General features: G+C 36.2%; 1 protein-coding gene across 3 annotated transcripts in view; it reads right to left on the minus strand.

Annotated features, from left to right (window-relative positions):
* PARP8 (poly(ADP-ribose) polymerase family member 8) overlaps nucleotides 1-20749 on the minus strand; it is a 172779-nt gene that overhangs the window by 74499 nt on the left and 77531 nt on the right. For all 3 annotated transcript variants that reach the window (XM_025867303.2, XM_025867304.2, XM_025867302.2), the window contains exon 4: nucleotides 5810-5847. In XM_025867303.2, coding sequence (XP_025723088.1) covers nucleotides 5810-5847 — 38 coding nt within the window. The remainder of the gene's footprint in view (nucleotides 1-5809; nucleotides 5848-20749) is intronic.

Here is a 20749-nt window from a genome sequence, read left to right on the forward strand (position 1 = left end):
ATTAGAAGGGGAGATCCAGAAAAATCCGTAAAATGGACACAGTATCAGCAGTATCTCAGTGTCATGGAACAAGGAGGATTTTACTACAGCTTCAAGAGGCAAGTAAGTTAGGATTTTCTGTTTATGAAAATGGGGAGGTGAATAACTCAATTTAAAGGATCAAATGGTTTATGTAGTGTTGATACTGGAAGGCAGTCAACTTTGATTCAAGAGAATATAATTTGGTGAATACATGTTGCATAATGCTGAAAGACAGGATTATACAGTCAAACATAATGTTTTCTAAGAGATTTTTCTACCAGTTTGTATTTTGATCAGTATTTAGGCATTAGAACACTTTCAATTTCTGTTTCTGGCTTAATTTATCCAAGCCAAAATGTTTTCAGGTTTCAAGACAATATTTATTAAATCATCATTACAACATTAATAGGCCAGGTCAAAGGGGTATACACCCAAGTGAAGAACAGAAATATAGGAAAGTACACAAAGCACATAAAATCTAGACCCAGCTACCAACTAGCTATTGATCCCTTTTAACTAAGCTACAGTCGGCTTAGTTCTAAAAATGAAGGTTTATAGATGCACTTTGAGGATCGTCCCAGCTGTATGAATGGTTTTCTTTTTGTTGTTGTTGTTTAAATAATCATTTCTAAACCTTCCTCAAACTATTTTGACATCTGTAATAATAACATCATCTTTGTTTAGACATGAGAAAGTAGGACATAAAAAGAATAAGGAATGCATTTAAGGTAACAGAATGAGTCAGTGACAGAATAAAATGTTTTCAAACTCAAATTCCTTCTCTGGAATTCTCCCACTTGACTCCAGAGCTGCCAATTTTTTTTTTTTTTTGAAACTTCTGGAGACAGTTAGGTTCTTTAATGTGTAAGTTTTGTAGAGGACCTCAAGATCTTTATTAAAGGCTGTTAACAGTATGAATATTTTCTCTTCCCTGCCCTACCAGACTATGCAAGCATTACTGGAACTCTCGTGGACAATTGGGGAGAGATGGGTAGAAAGCCATGAAAAAGCATCTCCTAAACTATTGTTTTCATTCCATTTCAGATGCAACATGATTTAAGCCAAGTCATTCCAATATTCATTACTATGTAACTGAAGTAATTATATTTTATTGGTTTTATAATATAATCTGGATGTCTCCCCTGAATGTTATATGTAATATTCATGTACTTCATGTCAACTTTCAAGCCAATCATTTATTATCCCTAATTTAAAGATGAGGAAACCACGGCTCAGAGAAATTAAGCAATTTGCCCAACTTATTTAAGTAATTAAAATTACACATGACTAGTAAGTTGTGAAACTGTCTGAATCCAAACATCAATGCTTTGTTATGCTTTTTTAATATCAAAAAATTGTCACTCAACAATTGCAGTATGTTGTAAAGCATATAAAAGGGATGAGAGAATTTACACCCACCAATAGGTAAGCCTCCTAATTAAAGGTGGGAATTGATGAGAAAAAACTCTGCTGTTCTATTACAGCAGAGCCAATTATCTGTGACTTGTAATATGCTTACCTTCAAAAAGCAAAAATCTGTATAGTATATATGACATAAGGAAGTACAAGTAAACCAGAAGGTTGCTCTATTTCTTCACTTTATTTTAAAGAACCAACCTATCGTTTAGCATTGCATTTTATATACATGTTATTTAAGATATAACTAATGCTCATTAAAGACCATCTTTGTTCACAAAAGCAAAACTGTGACTAATTTCAATAGATGACACGGGTTACTTAATATGGAATTATGAAATGATAAATTCGTTCCTAAGGAGATAAACAGGGTGACATAATCCTGAATTTGAAGGATTATGCTCATACATTTCCGCAGGACAAAGAAAGTTCCAAATTTGCAAACTTGGATGATGAAATAATCACTCAACCGTATAATCCAGAAAAAGTAGGATTGGGGGGGAAGACTGAAGAACATTAGCAGAAGGAATTAACAAAAGTACTCTCAAGATTACTGCATTTAGAAATTAAAAATGAAGTAAAAAGCTATTTGTTTGAAAGGATTTTTACAGTAGGTAAAACTCTGGGGAAGAAAAATCAAAGGGAGAAAAAGGCAAGAACAAATGTAAAACAAGAGAAATGAGAAACAGCCACAGAGATGCAGAAGATTTTCAGATGTATATACTGAATACTATAAACAACTTTTTGTTGAAAAGGTTGCACATTTCACCAACATAGTGAGCTTTCAAGAAGAGCACATGTTTAAAAATGACTAAGAAACAGAAAATCAGAACAGATAATAATCATGGCAGAAAAATAACGATTATTAATCCCAGAACCATCCCTAAAAAGATACCAGGTTCAGAGAGATTTGCTTGCCTGCTCTGTTGAATGCCAAAGAATAGGTACAATGTCAAGCCTTTAGTGGTAAAGTATATGACAAAATGCATCTAGTTCTTAAAGATCAACATTAAGATATCTACACTAATAATATAACTTGTCACCTTGTTGTTCAAAGGAGAAAGCATATGTGATACCTCAACAGAAGTTAAACAAGAATTTGATAAAGACTTAATACTCATTCTTTAAGAAAAAAAAAGCTTGGTAAATGAGAAAAGTAGTTTTCTGAAAGCAGATGGAAGTATGGGTCACTAATTTTGGAAAAAAAGGACAAAGTTGCCAACTTTCATATAGATTATTAAAAATTAATCTGGAAGTTCTAGCAGCGTTATGAGAGAAAAAACACAAGGATGAATATTGGAAAGGGAAAGCAAACATATAATTTTTATACAATATTATCTACATGAGAAATCAAGTGTATTAACTGAACTGTTAGTGCAAATAAATGTAGATTAAAATTTAATAATGGGGAAATATTATTATGGTAATATTCACTTTGAAGAAAGCTCCATAAAAAATACTACCACTACTTCTCCCCAGTAAGTGATAGTTAGGAATCAGAACTGAATTATAGGCTTGATTTTACCACCAAACTACATGTCCTTGGGAAATACTACTTAACCTCTCTTGGCATTTCAAGTATAAAATGTCACAATAGCCTTTGTTCTGCCTATACACACTGGCATTTAGAGTCAATTCAATCATGTATATGAAAATACTCGGGACAGTGTACTGGTTAAATCAACCAATTCAAAATCCGACCTCCAAATGCACTAATTTCTCTCACCCATACTTGGTGTTTTATTTACACTCCTTTTATTTTTAGAAAGGAAATTATATTGTAAATTCACTACAGACTCTCTCCAGGATGGGAATTTGTTTTTAAAAAGCACAAATGATAACCAGTGTTTTAGTTTTAAGTTTCAATTTTTGTATATTGTGTTTCCAATAGGGGCTCCCTCCCGCAAGGTGAGAAAAAGTCAGTGATGCATCTTGGCCACAAGAGGGAGATAAACATTTGGTTCGCTTGGTTTACCAAAGGCATCTTCTGCCCTATTTCCTGTGCTACAGAATTATTCACTTAACTGTCTTCAAGGTGGGTTTTGATTTGTGGCATTATTTCTATCACCCTAACTTAAAGTCCTCTCATGATTGACACTTCCAGAAGCTGCCTCAGATGAGAAGCACAATAATTATAATATTTACAACAGTGAGGTAACTTTAATTTTCCTAACATACTTAACTTAGCAAACATTCAGCATCAAAAACATCATAAGGGAGAAAGTTGATTGCAAAATCATCTACAAAAAATTTTTCTTCATAAATATTTTGTCTTGCTATTTCCAATGAAATCTGCCTAGAACACTTCATATACTTTTTATATAAAAATAAGCATCTTTTTAATAATGAATAACTCCCCATATAAAACTATACAATAGTCTTAAAGAATACTAATGCTTAACACATGTGGCGATCACAGCAAAATAACTGTAAGGTAGTTTATGATTTACAAAATTATTTTTATTTTTATTTGTTTTTAATGTTAACCATGGTACTTTTTTTAAGATTTATTTATTTATTTGAGAGAGAGAGAGAGAGAGAGAGAGCGAGCATGAGCAGGAGGAGGGGCAGAGGGAGGAGAAGCAGACTTCCCCCTGAGCAGGGAGCCCCACACGGGGCCCCAGGATCATGACCTGAGCCACAGGCAGACACTTAACCAACTGAGCGACCCAGTCGCCCCTACAAAATTATTTTTAAATGTAACATTTGATATTATTAAAAAAAAAAAAAAGATTAAATGCATGGTGCAAACTGCCACAAAAAATACTAGGCTAAATGCTAAAGAAGTAAGTTTTACATCTTCATACTACCTTATGAATTATTTTTTAATAATACTCAAAGTACATATAATCAAAGTTACTTATAACAATCTAGTAATTTTACATAGAAAAATATGATCCAAATCATGCACAGTATGTGAATAAAATGGCTAGATTTAAATAAGAATTGATTCCAATTTATGACACTGGCAGATCACAACAGTATAATTTGGTGACCATCTGATTTTATTAAGTCGGAATGTTGGAATATATATATATATATATATATAAAATATAGGCAGTTAAAATTTGCTGTTCTTTGTCACAAAATATGATAAACACTAGATTCCTGCATTATACTCTTTTCTCTGAGGTAAATTAACCAAGGTGTATTTATTCTGCACTAAGTCTGCAATCCTTATGCTCTTTTATTCAAGATAAAATTATAGATATCCCTTGTGCAGAAAACACTAAAGAGAAATATATTGTTTGTATCTTCAAATTGCCGTGACTGAAATGGCATCCGCAGCCTGGGCTCTATGAGATGGCATGCGTCTAGAAAATAGGACCGACCATAGCCTAGAAGAAAAACACTTGTTTGATTTACAGAAAATCCGCAGCCTGGGCTCTATGAGATGGCATGCGTCTAGAAAATAGGACCGACCATAGCCTAGAAGAAAAACACTTGTTTGATTTACAGAAAAATGGATCTGCAGTGTTCTTACATTCTGTCTTCTAGGGACAAGTGTTTGTGGGCCTACTAATCTAGTTCAGGAGACACACAGTGAGAAGAGCCGTGCATATACAAGATACCTAGTCTGGTCCAGTGGTACAGTCCACAGGCTCTGGACTACTGGGTTAAAATCCCAACTCTTCCTCTTACTAGGTGTGTCATCATTCAGGAGGAAAATGGTGATGTTATGGTAACAATATCATAGGATTATTGTGAGAATTGTTTAATCATTCATATGCTTAGAAAAGTGAAGACAGGCCTATTCTTTTTTTTTTTTTTTAAAGATTGTATTTATTCATTTGATAGAGACACAGCGAAAGAGGGAACACAAGCAGGGGGAGTGGGAGAGGGAGAAGCAGGCCTCCTGCAGAGCAGGGAGCCCGATGCGGGGCTCGATCCCAGGACCCTGGGATCATGACCTGAGCCGAAGGCAGACGCTTAACGACTGAGCCACCCAGGTGCCCAAGACAGGCCTACACTTTGCTATTACTATTTCTAGCTATTAGTTTAGCTCTTATTCTTACCTATTATATTTACGTTATGAAAAGCCAAATGATGTTCCAAATCCAACAACTAAACCAGCTCAGAGAATCTTTGTTTTACTTGCAATGAGATAAATATATACAGGCTGAAGCTATCACATGGGCTCAAGTAAATGACTTTTCATCAAGAAACTATTTTGCTTCTGGACTGCATCTCAGGGTAAGACATGAATCTCACAGGCAACCAGCAGAATTCTTCTAGATCTACAAGTCTTTTCCTGCCAACATTTCACTCCTAGATATATTTATATACATTTTCCATCTCCAGAAGGAAAAAATATTCAAAGAAATCATGACATGACTATTTGTAATAAAAAATAGAAAGAAGAAAAGCATACCTGGGTAATCTTCAGATACATGTACTGAATAGGATACACTGTTAAAATGGAAAAAAGAGAAAAGGCTCAAATTACTGCTAAAGTAAATGTTTTTACAAAATAAAAACCAACCTCACATTACCCATTCATTTTTACAGATATAAGTATAAACAAAAAAACCTTGGTATTTGACATAGGAAACTTAACAGGTTTTTAAGATATATTTTCAATGAGTATAAATGGTTTTTGAAATACCTTTCCTCCCAACAGTGGTACCTTTAGTATAGATAGGTCTTTTTATTCTCAGCAATATCTAATATTCCCTAATCTATGATCATTTGTGTCGTTTGCTCAGATTTTATCAAATCTTTTTTTTTTCTAACCAAACATAAAATATTCCTCCTATTTGGTACAGCAGTTCAGAATTTAAACACTTATTTTTAATACTGCTTCCCCACAATATGCTGTGCTTTTGAAACATGTCTTTTTCTTCAAAAAATTAAGAACAGGAAGACAGTGGAACTAACAGTTACTCAACAGCCGCTCTCTCATCATCATGATATATAACAAACTATCTCCTGTTCTCAAAAGGATTGGGGTGCTTTAAAAATAATTTTTAAATTGCATTTTAACAATTTCACAGCTCCTTTCTCAGTAACCCTACTGCCTCCAGGTATTATCTCAGTGACGTATGGAAAGTTATCATGCTTATTTGTTCACTTTCCTATCTCTATCAGCTAGACTGTAAGTGTCTTGAGGTAAGGGTCCATGTCTATTTTTATTTTTAACACAGTCACCTATTATGGTGTATGACACTCAGCACTTGTTCAATATTGGCTTTCTGAACAGATCAGGGGAACTGCCGCCTGCCAGAGAAAAGTCAAAATTTAGTTTAAGTTCAGCCAAATTAACTGCCTGTTAAGACGCCCCCCCCGCCAAAGTCAATTCTCTTTGAAGGAACATACAGAATAGAGTTGATGCAAAGTATCATTCACAAAGTAAATTCAATACAACCCAAATTACTTGACATATGACCAAGCAGGAAAATCTAACCTATACTCAAGTGGAAATTTGACCCAAGTGCTGGAATTAGCCCACAATGATGTTAAAACAGGTAATATAAATATGCTTAAGGAAGCAAAAAAGGAAAATCCAATCCAAAGAAGAAGAAACAGATGATCAGGGTCTTGCGGGACACAAGCAAAAGAACAAACATTTTGTATTACTCAAGTTTCAGGAGGTGAAGAGAGAGAGAAAAATGCAAGGGGAAAAAAAAAAGGGCTGAAAATTTCCCAGTTTGGGTGAAAAACCAATGTACGGACTAAAGAAGCCCAGAAACCCCTGAGAGGGTAAGCGCAAAGACAGCTCCATCCAGGTACACAGAGTCAAACTGCTGAAAACCAAATATAAAGAAACATTTTTAAAAAGAAGAGAAAAACTTGACACATTAAATACAGGAAAAACAGTGAAAATCAATGTTTTCATAAGAAACCATGGAGGAGAGAGGACAGTACAATGATGAAGATCTAGGGGAAGGAAGGTAGAGCTGACAACTATGAACCCAGAATTCTATATCCAGGCCACAGACCTTTAAAAATGAAGATAAATAAAAAAACTTACACATTAAAGAAAACTGGGGTATTTGTCCCAGCAAACCCAAAGTAGAAAAAAAATCCCAAAGTTCTCCAGGTGAATGACATCAGAAAATCAAATATCCAGAAGCAATGAAGAGCACCAGAAATTGTAAATATAAAAGACTATTTTTCTCTTAATGTTTTAAAAATACATGACTGTTTAAAGTAAAAGTTCTAACACTTCACTGTGGGATTTATAAAATATGTAAATGTAAGACACATGACAATTACAGCATAATGTCAGGGAGGGGTTAAATTGTCATATACAGTTTCAAGGTTCTTACATCTTATATAAAATGTTGTAATACTAACCCTAAACAGTAACCCTAAGAAAAACTAAGGATATACTGTAATCCTTAGGACAAGCACAAAAAAAAACATTACAAAACAACAGATAGATGAAAGTGGAATTCTAAAATCATTTTGGAACATTTAATCCAAAAGAAGGCAAGAACAGAGGAACAAAACACAGAAGGGACAAATAAAAAACAAACAGTAAATGGTGCCAGAATCTAATTGTAGCAAGGATTACATTTAATGCTAATGGCTGAATTACACTGAATAAAAGGAAAAGATGGCTAGAATGGATTAAAAAAAAAAAAGGGCAAGATCCAGTTCTATACTGTCTTTAAGAGATTCACATTAAATATAACTGAAAGTAAAGGAAGGAAAAGTTATACCATGCAAATGGTGAGCATAAGACTCAAGTGTTTAAATTAATAACAAAGACTTAAAGACAAAGATAGAAAGAGATCTTCATAAGGATAAAAGGGTGAATTTATCAGGATGAAGGCACAACAATCATAAATGTGTATGCACCTGATACCAGACCTTCAAAATACATGAGGCAAAACCTGACAGATAAAGGGAGAAATGGACAATGCCACAATCATAGTTTGAGTAATTAATAGAACTAGACCCCCCCCCCACACCAAATCATTAAAGACATAGAAGATCTAAAACAGATTTTCATAAAAAACTGTAACTGTGGAGTTATCTTTTTTCTTTTCAGGTACACATAAATGGAATGATCACCAAGAATGATCATATACTGCACTATAAAACTAGTCTTAGTAAACGTGAATGCTTGGATGGTTGTGGTTCACTGTAGCTCATATCCTGGTTTCCTGGCTCATCTGGCTCTTATAAACACTAAGTCTTAAGTCCTCAAAGAGCCACTGCCTTTTAGAATTTGTGAGTGGACTTTGGGCTATGTGACCGTGGCCACAGGCAATGCAACCCCTTCAAGCAAGCCCAAGTCTTCCAGACTCTACCAATCAAACCCCTGGCATGCTGCTTAGTCCATGGAAAGAGATTACACAAAGACAAGAATGAATAAGGAAGTGAGTAGGAAAACAAGATGGTTAGTAATGAGACCAAGTACTGATATACTGTTTTTCATAAAGTATATTTAATAGTTTAATTAATTCAAAAAGCATTTCTTGGTAATCTGATAAAAGACAAACATTGTGTTAATGTTTGTAAATATGACAGAGGAACTTAAACATTTTAAAGCACAATAGTATTTTTTTTTTACTTTTTATTTTTATAGAATTACAGGCTCACATGAAGTTTTACCAATAGCAGAGAGGTCTCATGTAGCCTTTATCCAGATTCCCCCAATAATTACATGTTATATACCGATAGTATAATATCAAAAGCAGGAAATCGACATCAGATAAAGTTTGCATATAGTTTTAGGTTATTTTATCACATTTGCATCATGTACTCACTATCGTACATCAAGATACGAAACTATTTGATCCTTCAAGGATTTCCTTCATTCTACCCTCATTAGAGTCAAACCTGTCTCCCTTCATCCCAACACCCTTAACCCCAGGCAGACACTAATCAATTCTCCATCTCTATAATTTTGTCATTTCAAGAACATTATATAAGTGGAATCATAGAGTATGACACGTAGCACAATAGCATTCTGAGGCAAAGTTAGTATTGTGAAAAAATTACTATGATTGGCAATATTTAGGACAGACTGAAGAAGAGGGAGATTGGATTCAGAAGCTACTATCAGTGGGGAGGTATGTAACGGGGAGGAGAAGGTGGGAACAAATGGCAGATGTTGGAACCCAGCCAAGAGACCAGCTTTGGAAATCATGGCCCTGAATCAAATGCCAAGGATGAGAAGATAAAATAACCATGCCAGTGATGCTTCAAATAAGCTGGGGGAAATACACACTATGACCTCAATGAATTTATTTTCCCACAAGTCATCCCCTTAGACAATGGAATTATACTATGTAGAAATGGAATTATTGATGATCAAGGCAACCCTTTATCTGGCATAACTATGTGACAGAAGCCTGGGATCTTGCCAGAGATTACACTCAATACCAAGCTGAATTAATTCCCAACAGCCTACCATCTCAACCAATAAGAGTTAGCTTCATTTCTTATCCATATGAATGTCCAAATCCAAAAGGAAGCCTTAAAATGTTCCATGTCTAGTTCCAATTGAGGAGACTGTTGTAATCAGGACCACACACACACAGAGATCAAATTCCAGCTTTGAGCCTTACTAGCTGAGTGGCATATGAAAAGTTAACTTCAACACGCTCGGCTTCGATCTCTTTTCAGTAAAATGGGAGAATCCAGACCTACAGTACAAGCCTGCTGTGATGATTTAATGGTCTAACAGGTGTAAGGTCCCCAGAACAACGCCAGACACAGAGCAGTGGGTGCCAAGTAATTCTAGTGAGTTTCCAGTACCAGCAATGAAAATGTAGAAAAATGAAATTTCACATGAATGAAATGTTTATTGGGGAACTCAAGTTACTCAAAAACCACAATATATTACGTTAATCAGAGCCGAAAACTAACACTGATGATTTTATCTTACGGTTGTATTATCCTCATGATTTTAAGAGACATTTCCAGGTTCATGATCATACCTAATTTTTCAAATACAAAATAGAAAGCAAAAGCCCTACAAAATGATTCATCAGCTCCTGTGCTATGTAGCATTTTCTTGGGAGTACACCAGAAGGAAAATCACCAGGGCTGTAAAATCCAAATCAGTTTCACTCCGTGGCTTACAGAGTTCTTAGGGAAACAATCTAGTACAAGCAGACATGGATGATTAAGCTAAAGGACCTAACAGGCAGAGCTGGGGGGGAAAAAAAAGGCAAAGAACCAAGCTTAAATCGATACAGGAGTAAGGGAAGCCTGTGCTGCACACACTAAATACCAAAGCAGGTAAAACTATCATGAGGAAGTGAATGGGAAAGAAAGTGAACAAGAGAAGGAAGAGAAAGCTGGAGCAAGCTCTGAATTCTGATTCAGGAAAAAAAAAAATGCCTTCAAAATTTTTGACTACGATGCTAAACAACAATTATACTGAGGTGCTTCATCAGAGGAATTTAGTCGGTCACTCTGTGTTTGCTATATACTGCATGTACTACATGATACTGGGTTTTTGTTTTTTTTAAGATTTTTATTTATTTATTTGTCAGAGAGAGAGAGAGCACAGGCAGGGGAAGCAGCAGGCAGAGGGAGAAGCAGGCCCCCACGGAGCAAGGAGCCTGATGCAGGACTCCATCCTAGGACCCTGGGATCATGACCTGAGCCAAAGGCAGACACCTAACCGACTGAGCCACCCAGGAGTCCCTCCCCCCTACCCAGGGTTCTTAATATCACAGTTAAGATTAGAATCTATAAATTATTTCTATAACCTCAATCATTTCTTAAATAAAGTGGCTGCTTCCACCTCTTATTCTTCTGAAAGCAACTGTCCCTACCAAAGATCTCTCCCTACTGCCAAGAGCCTCTGAAGGAGTTCCTGGGGGGGCACTCAGATGTTCACTAGCCACCTAATCCTGTATTTTGTCTAAATTTGTATACTTCTATAATTAAAAGCATTCATAAGGTCATTCTTATACCTAACCTCACCACTCACTCCATTACCATCCTATTTCTTCTGAAATTCCTGCAAATAACTATGGATAGATGGAGTTTAGATCCAGTTCCCGAGTTCACAAATCAAAGAAAATTCTTGAAGAATAGTAGGGAGCTGAGGAAAATGGCAGTTTTAACATAATAGGGAAGGGAACTCGGATCTGAAGACGAAATTGTTTTAGATTTAAACCTCTCAGAGGTACCGGATTCAGTAGCTGTATCTTACAAGTGGGCCCCAAAATGTTCCTGCCACCTCAAACTCAAGGGTCCTGGATTCTGAGCTCATACTTTTTCATCTACATCCGGGGGGGGGGGGGGGCTGACAGATCAAGCAAAACCCAGTATTTTATGTGTCTTTTCCTTTATTCTCTAAAACAATCTCTCTGATAAACCAATCCTTACAGAGAATTTCTTTCCCAGTTAGATCACTTTCAAAATTTACATGAGAAAAAGCAAAATGCAGAAACTAACAAAGCATGGCAGTCCTCCACCCCACTACAATGTTTATGACTAGAGGCCTCAACTCTGTACGTTTGCATTCGCTGGCAAGACAACAGTTTAGACCTGAGGATGTATGGTCCCTACCCCATTCCCAGTCACCCTGGGAACGTATCAGAAGAAAATTCACTCTGACACCTCTTCCCCAATGTTCAGCGTTACAGGGTGAAAAAGACACTGTTGGGCTATTCATCTCCACAACCAACTCTTGCATCTCAAGCTAGAAGGTGACTTGGCATGCTAGAAGCTTACATTGGCTATTTTGATGCCATTTACTTCCCAAAATATTCACTATCACACTCATTATCATTTTTATCTTCCATAAACATTTTCTAAATACCCAGGTCAATGAGCTATAGCACCATCATTTACCATTATTAGCTACCAATTGTTTCGTCATTTATCCAGGATTAGGAATTTCTAGGGCACTCTGTCTCTTTACTTAAAAATCCTCACATCACCCACATCCATATGGACAACGTTAAGCTGCATATGGTTCCATGACCTCATCTTCCCTTATTTTAGCTCACCAAATCCATGGCTACACCTTGGACCTTGGCTTGAAGCATAATTGCTCTCCTTCTATAATCTCAACCCAGTGTCCCACTTTTCAGCCACAATTTTATAACTCTTCAACCCTCACTCCTTTATTCCTACTCACTGACACCCACCAATCCCTGTGCTTTCTTTCACTCTTTGTGCTCTTTATAGTCCCTTCCAGCTTCATTTCCTTCTTTATGTATAGACTGTAGAGCCCTAACTGCTCTCTCCACACCATCTTCAACTCCTTCATTGTGTACCCCTATTTTGCCCATGCAGAGTATCTACCAAACCTAGAACCACCAAACCATAGATAAGTCATGTCTCCACTCCCTACACCTGGGCTCTGAATGCTGCTGGAGTGGAGAGTGGATCCAAAGCATCCAGACCCTCTGCAGACATATGGTGCCCCATGCCAGCTCTGCACAACCTTGCTCATTGCTCAGTAAGCCCTCATACCCACTTCTGCGTCTTCTTCTTGGTAGATTTTTCAAACCTTCACAACTTTCCAACATCCTGAACAACCTGCTTTTTCAACCATCCGCATTAAGATAAAACAGATCATCATATGGTTACTCCCTCTAGGCATTCTCTCATTTCTTTCTCCCACCAACCACCTATAAGCTAATACTTTTCTCCTTGCACCCAGGAAGATGGAAATGTCTGTTCTTTTATCTAAGACTAATCCATCTAGTTGATTTATAGATGCCATAAATGAAGGCTCCATTTGGGAACTTGTTCCACAATTTGAAATTAATAAAAAAATTTGTAATTACGGAAGTGTGAAAAGATTCACTCACAAAGATATTAATGGTAGTGCTATTAAAACGAAGAAGTACCCAGAAAAGCAAAAATGCCAATAATAGGATTATATAAACTATTGGGGTGCCTGGGTGGCTCAGTCGTTAAGCATCTGCCTTTGGCTCAGGTCATGGTCCCGGGGTCCTGGGATCGAGCCCCGCATCGGGCTCCCTGCTCTGCAGGAAAGCCTGCTTCTCCCTCTCCCACTCCCCCTGCTTGTGTTCCTGCTCTCACTATCTGTCTCTGTGAAATAAATAAATAAAATCTTTAAAAAATATTATTATATACATATAATGTAACACCAGGCAACTGTGAAAAAGTAATGGTGCAATGAAAGAGACACGTGTTTCTGATACATTAAGGTACATACAAAAATTTAGACAGCTACAACATATTTTCATTAAAAATATGTAAATACATATTTATTTACTACAAATACATATTAATAGAAGCATGGCTAGAAAAATAACGACAAATTTCAACGTTTGTTATCTCTTATTTATTGGGTGAAAGGAAACTTTATTTTATCTGTATTTTTTTAATCTTTCTAATAAGTATGAAATAAAAACGGGGAAGCTTGTAATATTTAAGCTCTCCCTTTACCCTGTAACCTTTTCTAATTATCACTCCATCTGCTTTCTTAAAATCAAGTTTTTGCCAAGAGTCATCTAAGCCATTTTTGCCACCTGCCCACTTGCACCTGCACATTCCAACCTGGCCTCCACTCCTAGGACCCCACCGAAATTCTTCTTCACAATAGCACTGGTCTTTTTTTTTTTTCCTAGTCCTTTTCTTACACAAATTCTAAGACGCATTTAATAAAAACAAAGACATCATGAAACCCTCTTTTCTTGGTTCCTGAATCCAACCTCTCGCTGGGTCCCCTTTTATTTTTGAAGATGGTCTTCTAAGTCTCTTGACTTTTGATATTTCACATTTCATGCTGTTTTCCTATTTCAATGCTTTCCAGTCATGCTGACTGCTCTATTTTTTCACATGAGTAATCTCAACTATATCCACGAGTCTCCTACCAGCCATGAGCAGAAGGCTCAAAAATTCCCTATCTCCAAATCAAGTAGGCAGCTTTTTTATTTCTCCCCACATTTGAACAGGATAGTCTGCAAGGAAATTAAACCCAACTCATACAAAACAGAACTCACTGCCTTCTTTACATTAATTTTCAACTCAACAAATTAAATACCAAGAAATTTGGCGCACATAATAGCAGTACCTGCTGTTAGGAACTACAGATCTACTTTCTATTTGACCATAATCAGGGTGCAAGACACTCGACCACTTTCAGGAGCAGGGAAAGTCTGAGTTAGTCGATTTGAAGTGGGATCTGGAGTGTGCATTTCTAAAAAGCACCCCAAATGATTCTGAGGAAAGTAAGCTCTAGACCTTGTTTCCAAAAAAAAAGAGATACTGATTCTACAAAATTAATGGTAATTCTTCAGCATGTCTTCCAAGGCTCTTCATGATCTGACCCATAACTCTCTGACCAGCCAAAACCCTGCCAAATACCCAGAGACCTGAACTTCTAATCACTTCAAGTTTTACCATTTCCAAAACAGGTCATTTTATTCACACAAAGGAAAGTGGCTCCAGACTCTGGATTTGAAATCTGGCTCCATTATTAACTGTGTGATGACTAAGGGCCAGGTAACTAACACTCTTTGACTCAGTTTCCAATCTGTAGTTTTCTATCTCTTCGGCGTAAATAGGTTAATACATGTAAAACACTTTGAAGACAAAAAAGAAACCAAGCACACCAAAGTTTTCAATAAACATTAGCTGCTTCATCAGTAAATATCCTTATCATTATTATTATTCCTACACATAGACTTAGTGTTCTGGAACAAACTCCCCTTCTCCCCTCAAGACTCAATCTCAAGGACAACTTCCTATGAAACTTCTCCCAAAACCCAGGCAGATGGATGTTTCTTCCCCTATGTCCCACTTCATCTCTAGACTGAAAGTACAAACCAAACATTTTCATCCTCAAATTCCCAGGGCTTTGACACAGTAACTTATCACTCAAAAAATAGCTTCTGAACAGACGAACAAATCATATCTTTTTCCAAAATTACTGGAGGATATACCATGACAGTCCTTGACAGAATACGTATTGCTTTGGCAAGTGTTGAAATATTTGATGAAAATCAGCAAATGCTGGTACCCAACAGTTCCCCCTGTGGGTCCACACCATCTTGCATGGGAGTATCCAGCTCTTCCATCACCTTCTCTTCACAGGCTTTTTGTGATATCCAGAACAGAGTGGGTTCTGAATGCCAAGATCATAGGTATTCTCTGTATTTCTCATTTTCAAATCTACATACAGAAGGTAATACTTGTATTATTACCAGTCTTGACAGCATGAGCCGAAATGTAGGCGAAGATCTTTGCTCCAAAAAATGGAAGCATCACAGTTACTTTCAATACAAACAAGCAGAAGTGTTAGCATTTCAAATTGATCATTACTTCACTAGTTCCCTTGTCCGGCGAGCACTACACAGGAAAGTTCTTATTTAACCTATCGTGAAAGTATAGAAGGAAATGTCAGTTCTCCTAGGCAGAAGAGGGAAGTGGTACAGAAAATGTTTGAAAAGGGATTTGTTGGGACATCATATATTCCATGCCAGGAGCAAACATGCTTTAGTCAGGCCTATAATGACAACCACACATATATACCTGCCCCGCCCTTCTTATGCAGCTTTCAACATCAAGACAAGAGAACTAAGCTCTCATTCCAGAAGAGAAGACACATCTTTCCTGCCAATGAAATAAATTGCTGATGCAGGACAATTTATATTACCGTTTACAAAGATAAAAGGGTGAAGATGCTTGCCCGATAAACACTGTTACTCAATAATACATATGTTCCTACTTTTGAAGCTTATTTTGATAATTTTTAAAAGTTATACTTCCAGTAAGTGATGTAACAAGATTAAAGTAATGATGTTCATTTGTGTGACTTTTAGGGAATTGGCTGAGTCAGCAACTTCATGCTTAAATATTATATTATAGATCAAATGCTTAGAATTTTAAGCAAACCATCTTCTCAACAGAGATGAACTTGAAGGACCTAAGTTCAACTTCAATTAGTAACCCAGATGCATGCCTTATTTAGGATATTAATATACTATATGGTATGAGCAAATTTTTTTATACGGCCTTAGGAAAGGAAAGAGCCAACTTTTTCTCTTATTCTTTGATTATAACCAAAAATAAAAGGGAGGTCACAAATGCAATTTCAACAAGACCTGAAGAGTGGATAGAGCATGCCAAGTCACCAACATTAAATTTATTATATATAAATATTATTTCCATATTTCCTCCCCGAAGTTTAATGTCTGGACTTTTCTTCTCTGTACAGTTTGCAACTAATTCAACATACTTTTTGATAAATATTCGCTAAAATATAGATGTCTTTCCCATCACTGTTTTATATCTAGGTTCAAGTTACACATGGCTATAAAACGTTTAAAGCTGCTACAAATGATTTACACAACATGCCAGGACTGGAAAGCTGAATATGATAAAATAATTCTAAAAATGAAGTAAGGCTTTGTTGAGGCAAGAAAACATGTTTTAAGAAAACACTACAAATATTCAGAGAGATAACTGCAATAAATACTAAGATATTACCCGGGCAACGTGCTCAAATCCTTAAAGTACCTAAGATCAGCTCTTTCCAAGATAATTTCTTATGGAATATCAAGCACAATTCTTAATACCACCTGAAGACCCTGCAGGATACAGTCTATCTACTTGCCTCATCCCGGTCTTGTCCTGCGTTCTCTCTGGGCTGCAACAAAAAGGACCCCCTTCACTTCCTAAGCCTGCCACATTCCCTCTCCCTGAAATGCTCTCTCCTCCTTTTTGCCTTGTTAACTCATTCTCATCCTTCAGATCTCAACTCAAATGTCACCTCCTAGGAAAAAACTTCGTGATCACCCCTCCCAGACTTAGATCTTACTCTAGAGCAGCTACACAGTTTTGTAATTATACATTCATTTGCATGACATTAACATCTGCTTCCCCCACTAAATCTATAAGAATGGAAGGCACTTCTGTTTTCTTCACCTTAACCTCCCAGCAACTATCATATACCTAGTATATAGTAGGAACACTGTAATTAATTGTGGAATGAATGTTTATTAACAAACGTATAAATCCTTTGACCTTCCAACTTGGAATAACCTTCCTCACAAAATTACTTAGCAACTATGATTTAGTTTACAGCGTGAAGAGCGCAGAAGACACAGACTTCAGAATATGCCTTCACAAGCCATGTGAGCCTGAGAAAAAGAATTTGCTAATCTCCTTCTGCTTATCTGTGAAGTGAGATAACATCTACTTCCTAGTATTGTCAAGTGGATTACATGGAAGATGATAAGTGGACGAAAGAAGCCTGTGTAATGGGAGGAGACAATCAGTGAACATATTTCTTAACTCCCTCCCCTTCCCCAAAACTCCAGCATGAGAAGATACAAAGTAATTCTGTAGCAGACCTCTTCATTACCCATTCCTTTCCTTCCCCTCCGGATATGAAAGCCTTTGGGTCTGCAGGAGAATTCCTTCTCCCAGGGGAGAAAAGAACTGAACAAATGGATAAGCCAATCAGAGAAGCCTAATTTCAGCTGGCAGCCTTCTAACACCTGTGGTAAACAGAAAGGTCGCCCAGAAAATTTCAGACATGGAAGCAGAGGCCTGATCAAACTAAATCTCTTTATCAATGAACTTTTCAAGAAACAAATAACTTTCTTTTTGCTGTCTTTTTTTTTCAAGATTGATTTTATTTATTTCTTTGTTTATTTGTTTATTTATTTATTTATTTATTTTAGAGAGGAGTGTGTTGAGTCGGGGGAGGAGCAGAGGGAGAGAGACAAGCAGACTTCATGCTCAGCGTGAAGACCCATGTGGGGCTCAATCCCACGACCCTGACAGAGATCACAACCTGAGCCAAAATCAAGAGTCGAACACTTAACCAACTGAGCCACCCAGGCGCCCCCCCCCTTTTGCTGTTTGAAGCCAGCCTAAAATATTTTTTTGTTTCTTACAACCAAAATCATCCTAACTTGTACACGGAGCTATCAAGCCACTTGAGATGTTTTAATGTGAACATCTACAAGCTATTTGAAATAAAAACTCATAGGCTTATATAGCCTTAATTTAATTTTATGATTTTTGTTACAAAGGTATACTTGAGTGATTCACTTAGGATTTTAAGAAATATTCACACATTTTATAGAACTTGTGACCTAAAATCAATGGTAATAAATTAGATACTACACAAGAAAAGTTGTAAGTTCATAGGTCTTATTATTTTTGTTTGTCAAACATAAGGTCATTTTCTTTAGGGTGTAATATTTTTTTTTCCTTATGGTTAAATGATTTTTTAGTCCTTCATAGGCATTTGGTTTGTTATTTTGTTTCAATATGTATATATGTACATAAAGTTGGATTTGGCAAGCTGTAGTCCTAACCACTGCTTTTCCTGTTTGTTTCTGGACAACAGACTTTTGGAAAGTCAGCAACTCGACAGGAGAGTGAGAATACTTTTAGACTACAGAACAGTATTTCTAAGTGCTTGCTACAATCAAGAAGCCTTTCACTCTTCATTAAGCTTTTGAAAAATGATCTGTTCTCACAAGATTAATGTGGAAAGTATAATTATTTGAAAACAAGGGTACTACAGTACCTTAAATCTGACATATTTTTACCACAAAGTTAATTGATTACTAGTTTCAATTAACAAATGCAATTCACTCTTCAGCCAGTGAATATGTAACTAAAAGGTAGCCTCAAAATAACAAATATATAACACAAAAGGAGGCATGCAAATGGTTTTAGCAAAGGAAAGATGGCAGGTGTAACAAGTATAATACCAGTTTTGAATATATGTCTAAACTCAACACTAAACTAGTATGTTGATTTTTCCTGTGGGAGAAGATTCATCAAGGGAGACTCTGCTGACCCTAGATCCAGTGAAACAAGAATTACAGAAGACTGAATTAATGTATAAGTACCATTTAACTGTAGGTATTTGTTCAGTTCAGATATTGCTGATGCTGTCTTAATATTCTATTTTCTGATGGATATGTGAGGATGACTTTCATCTTTTTTTTTCCTTTTAAGCCATACCTAACTTTCAATTTGGTAGACACTGCTTTTCAAACTCAAACAAAACATTTTAAGAGAGTATCTAATTCTCCCTCATCTCTCCAGAATTCAGAAACGATGTGTCATTACTTTCCATGAGCATATAGTTATTTTCATAGGTTCAATAAGAACTTTCCCTCTCTTTTTACCAGAATATTATTGGACAAATCAATTGTGTAATCAAAGCTACCACTATAATATATTTGAAAATGATTTTTATTTAATCAGGAATGACAAGCAACTACTGAGGGACAAGGATTGACCTTACATGTAGAAGTAATGCTTAACAATGTCCCCCAAGAAAACTGGCCTAACACCTGGCTGATAGGTTCCCAAAGTTACAAGAGGGAGAGAAAGGTCACTTTCAGTCAAGACAGGAACCTTGGCAAATGTTGGGAGCCTCAACCAGACAGAAATTCACCCAATTACACAGGTACTAAAGATGAAATGTGTTGGAGAGTTCCTTGGTTTTGTTTTCCTAACCTCAGAGAAGTAAATAACAGAGACTTTTAAGAATCCAGTCCAAGGTTTTTAATAAAAATTTCTCAATCACCTCAACAGCTCATGGTTCTAGATTTGCAAACTCAAGGAGGCCTCTATGGCCAATTAACATTCTCACTGCAGCATTTTTATTTATTTATTTATTTTTGATGAAGAATTACCTTTGTAAATTACTTATGCTTTCAGGAGAAAGGCTACAAAGAAAAACTGTCAAAAACTTGAAAATGAGCAAAACAGATACTGAATGTTTTCCACTGAGATACTGGACCCTGCAGAGATTCTCTGATTCTAAAGGGGTTTCTGATTAACTCAGCTATTTTTATATCCTGCAGAGATAAAAGCTAAGTTGTAAAAAAAAAAACAACACCAAAAAAAAACCATAATGCAAATTATTCCTATTCATGGCGCTACAAATGACTTTTTTTCAGTAAAGAATATATATCTTGATAAGTTAAATGTCTGTACCACTAATTCTCACTGAACCATCTTTAGTATGCAAACATAAGCAGAAAAGCTCTGGAACTGACAAATGAATGCCAGATTAATTTAGGTGCTAAGCTGATTAAAATTTATAAATACAGTAGACTTTGCTTAAAATATTTGTGGGTTGTGAAAAAGTGAGAGGTAACTAAAAGGTTCACAAGCAGGGATTGGTTAAATAAATAATGGTGTATCTATTATGAAGGTCTGCAGTCACTAAAAGAGATGTAGACTGTAATGTAATAATACTGTAACCCCATTTTTATTAAAAATTTGTATTTACATATCTTAATTAAAATGTATTTATAGTTGTATAGGGCTTCTGGGGTGGGGGAAGGGGGATATAAGGTATACTCTCTGGAGAGAAGGTTTCTTGGATCACTGATGGTTTTTATTGCTGATGATGTTTGCTTTCTTTTCTTCCAAAATT

Source organism: Callorhinus ursinus, unplaced genomic scaffold (assembly GCF_003265705.2).
Source record: "Callorhinus ursinus isolate GAN/ISIS: 27379988/994484 unplaced genomic scaffold, GSC_fseal_2.0 scaffold3, whole genome shotgun sequence".
Taxonomy (NCBI): domain Eukaryota; kingdom Metazoa; phylum Chordata; class Mammalia; order Carnivora; family Otariidae; genus Callorhinus; species Callorhinus ursinus.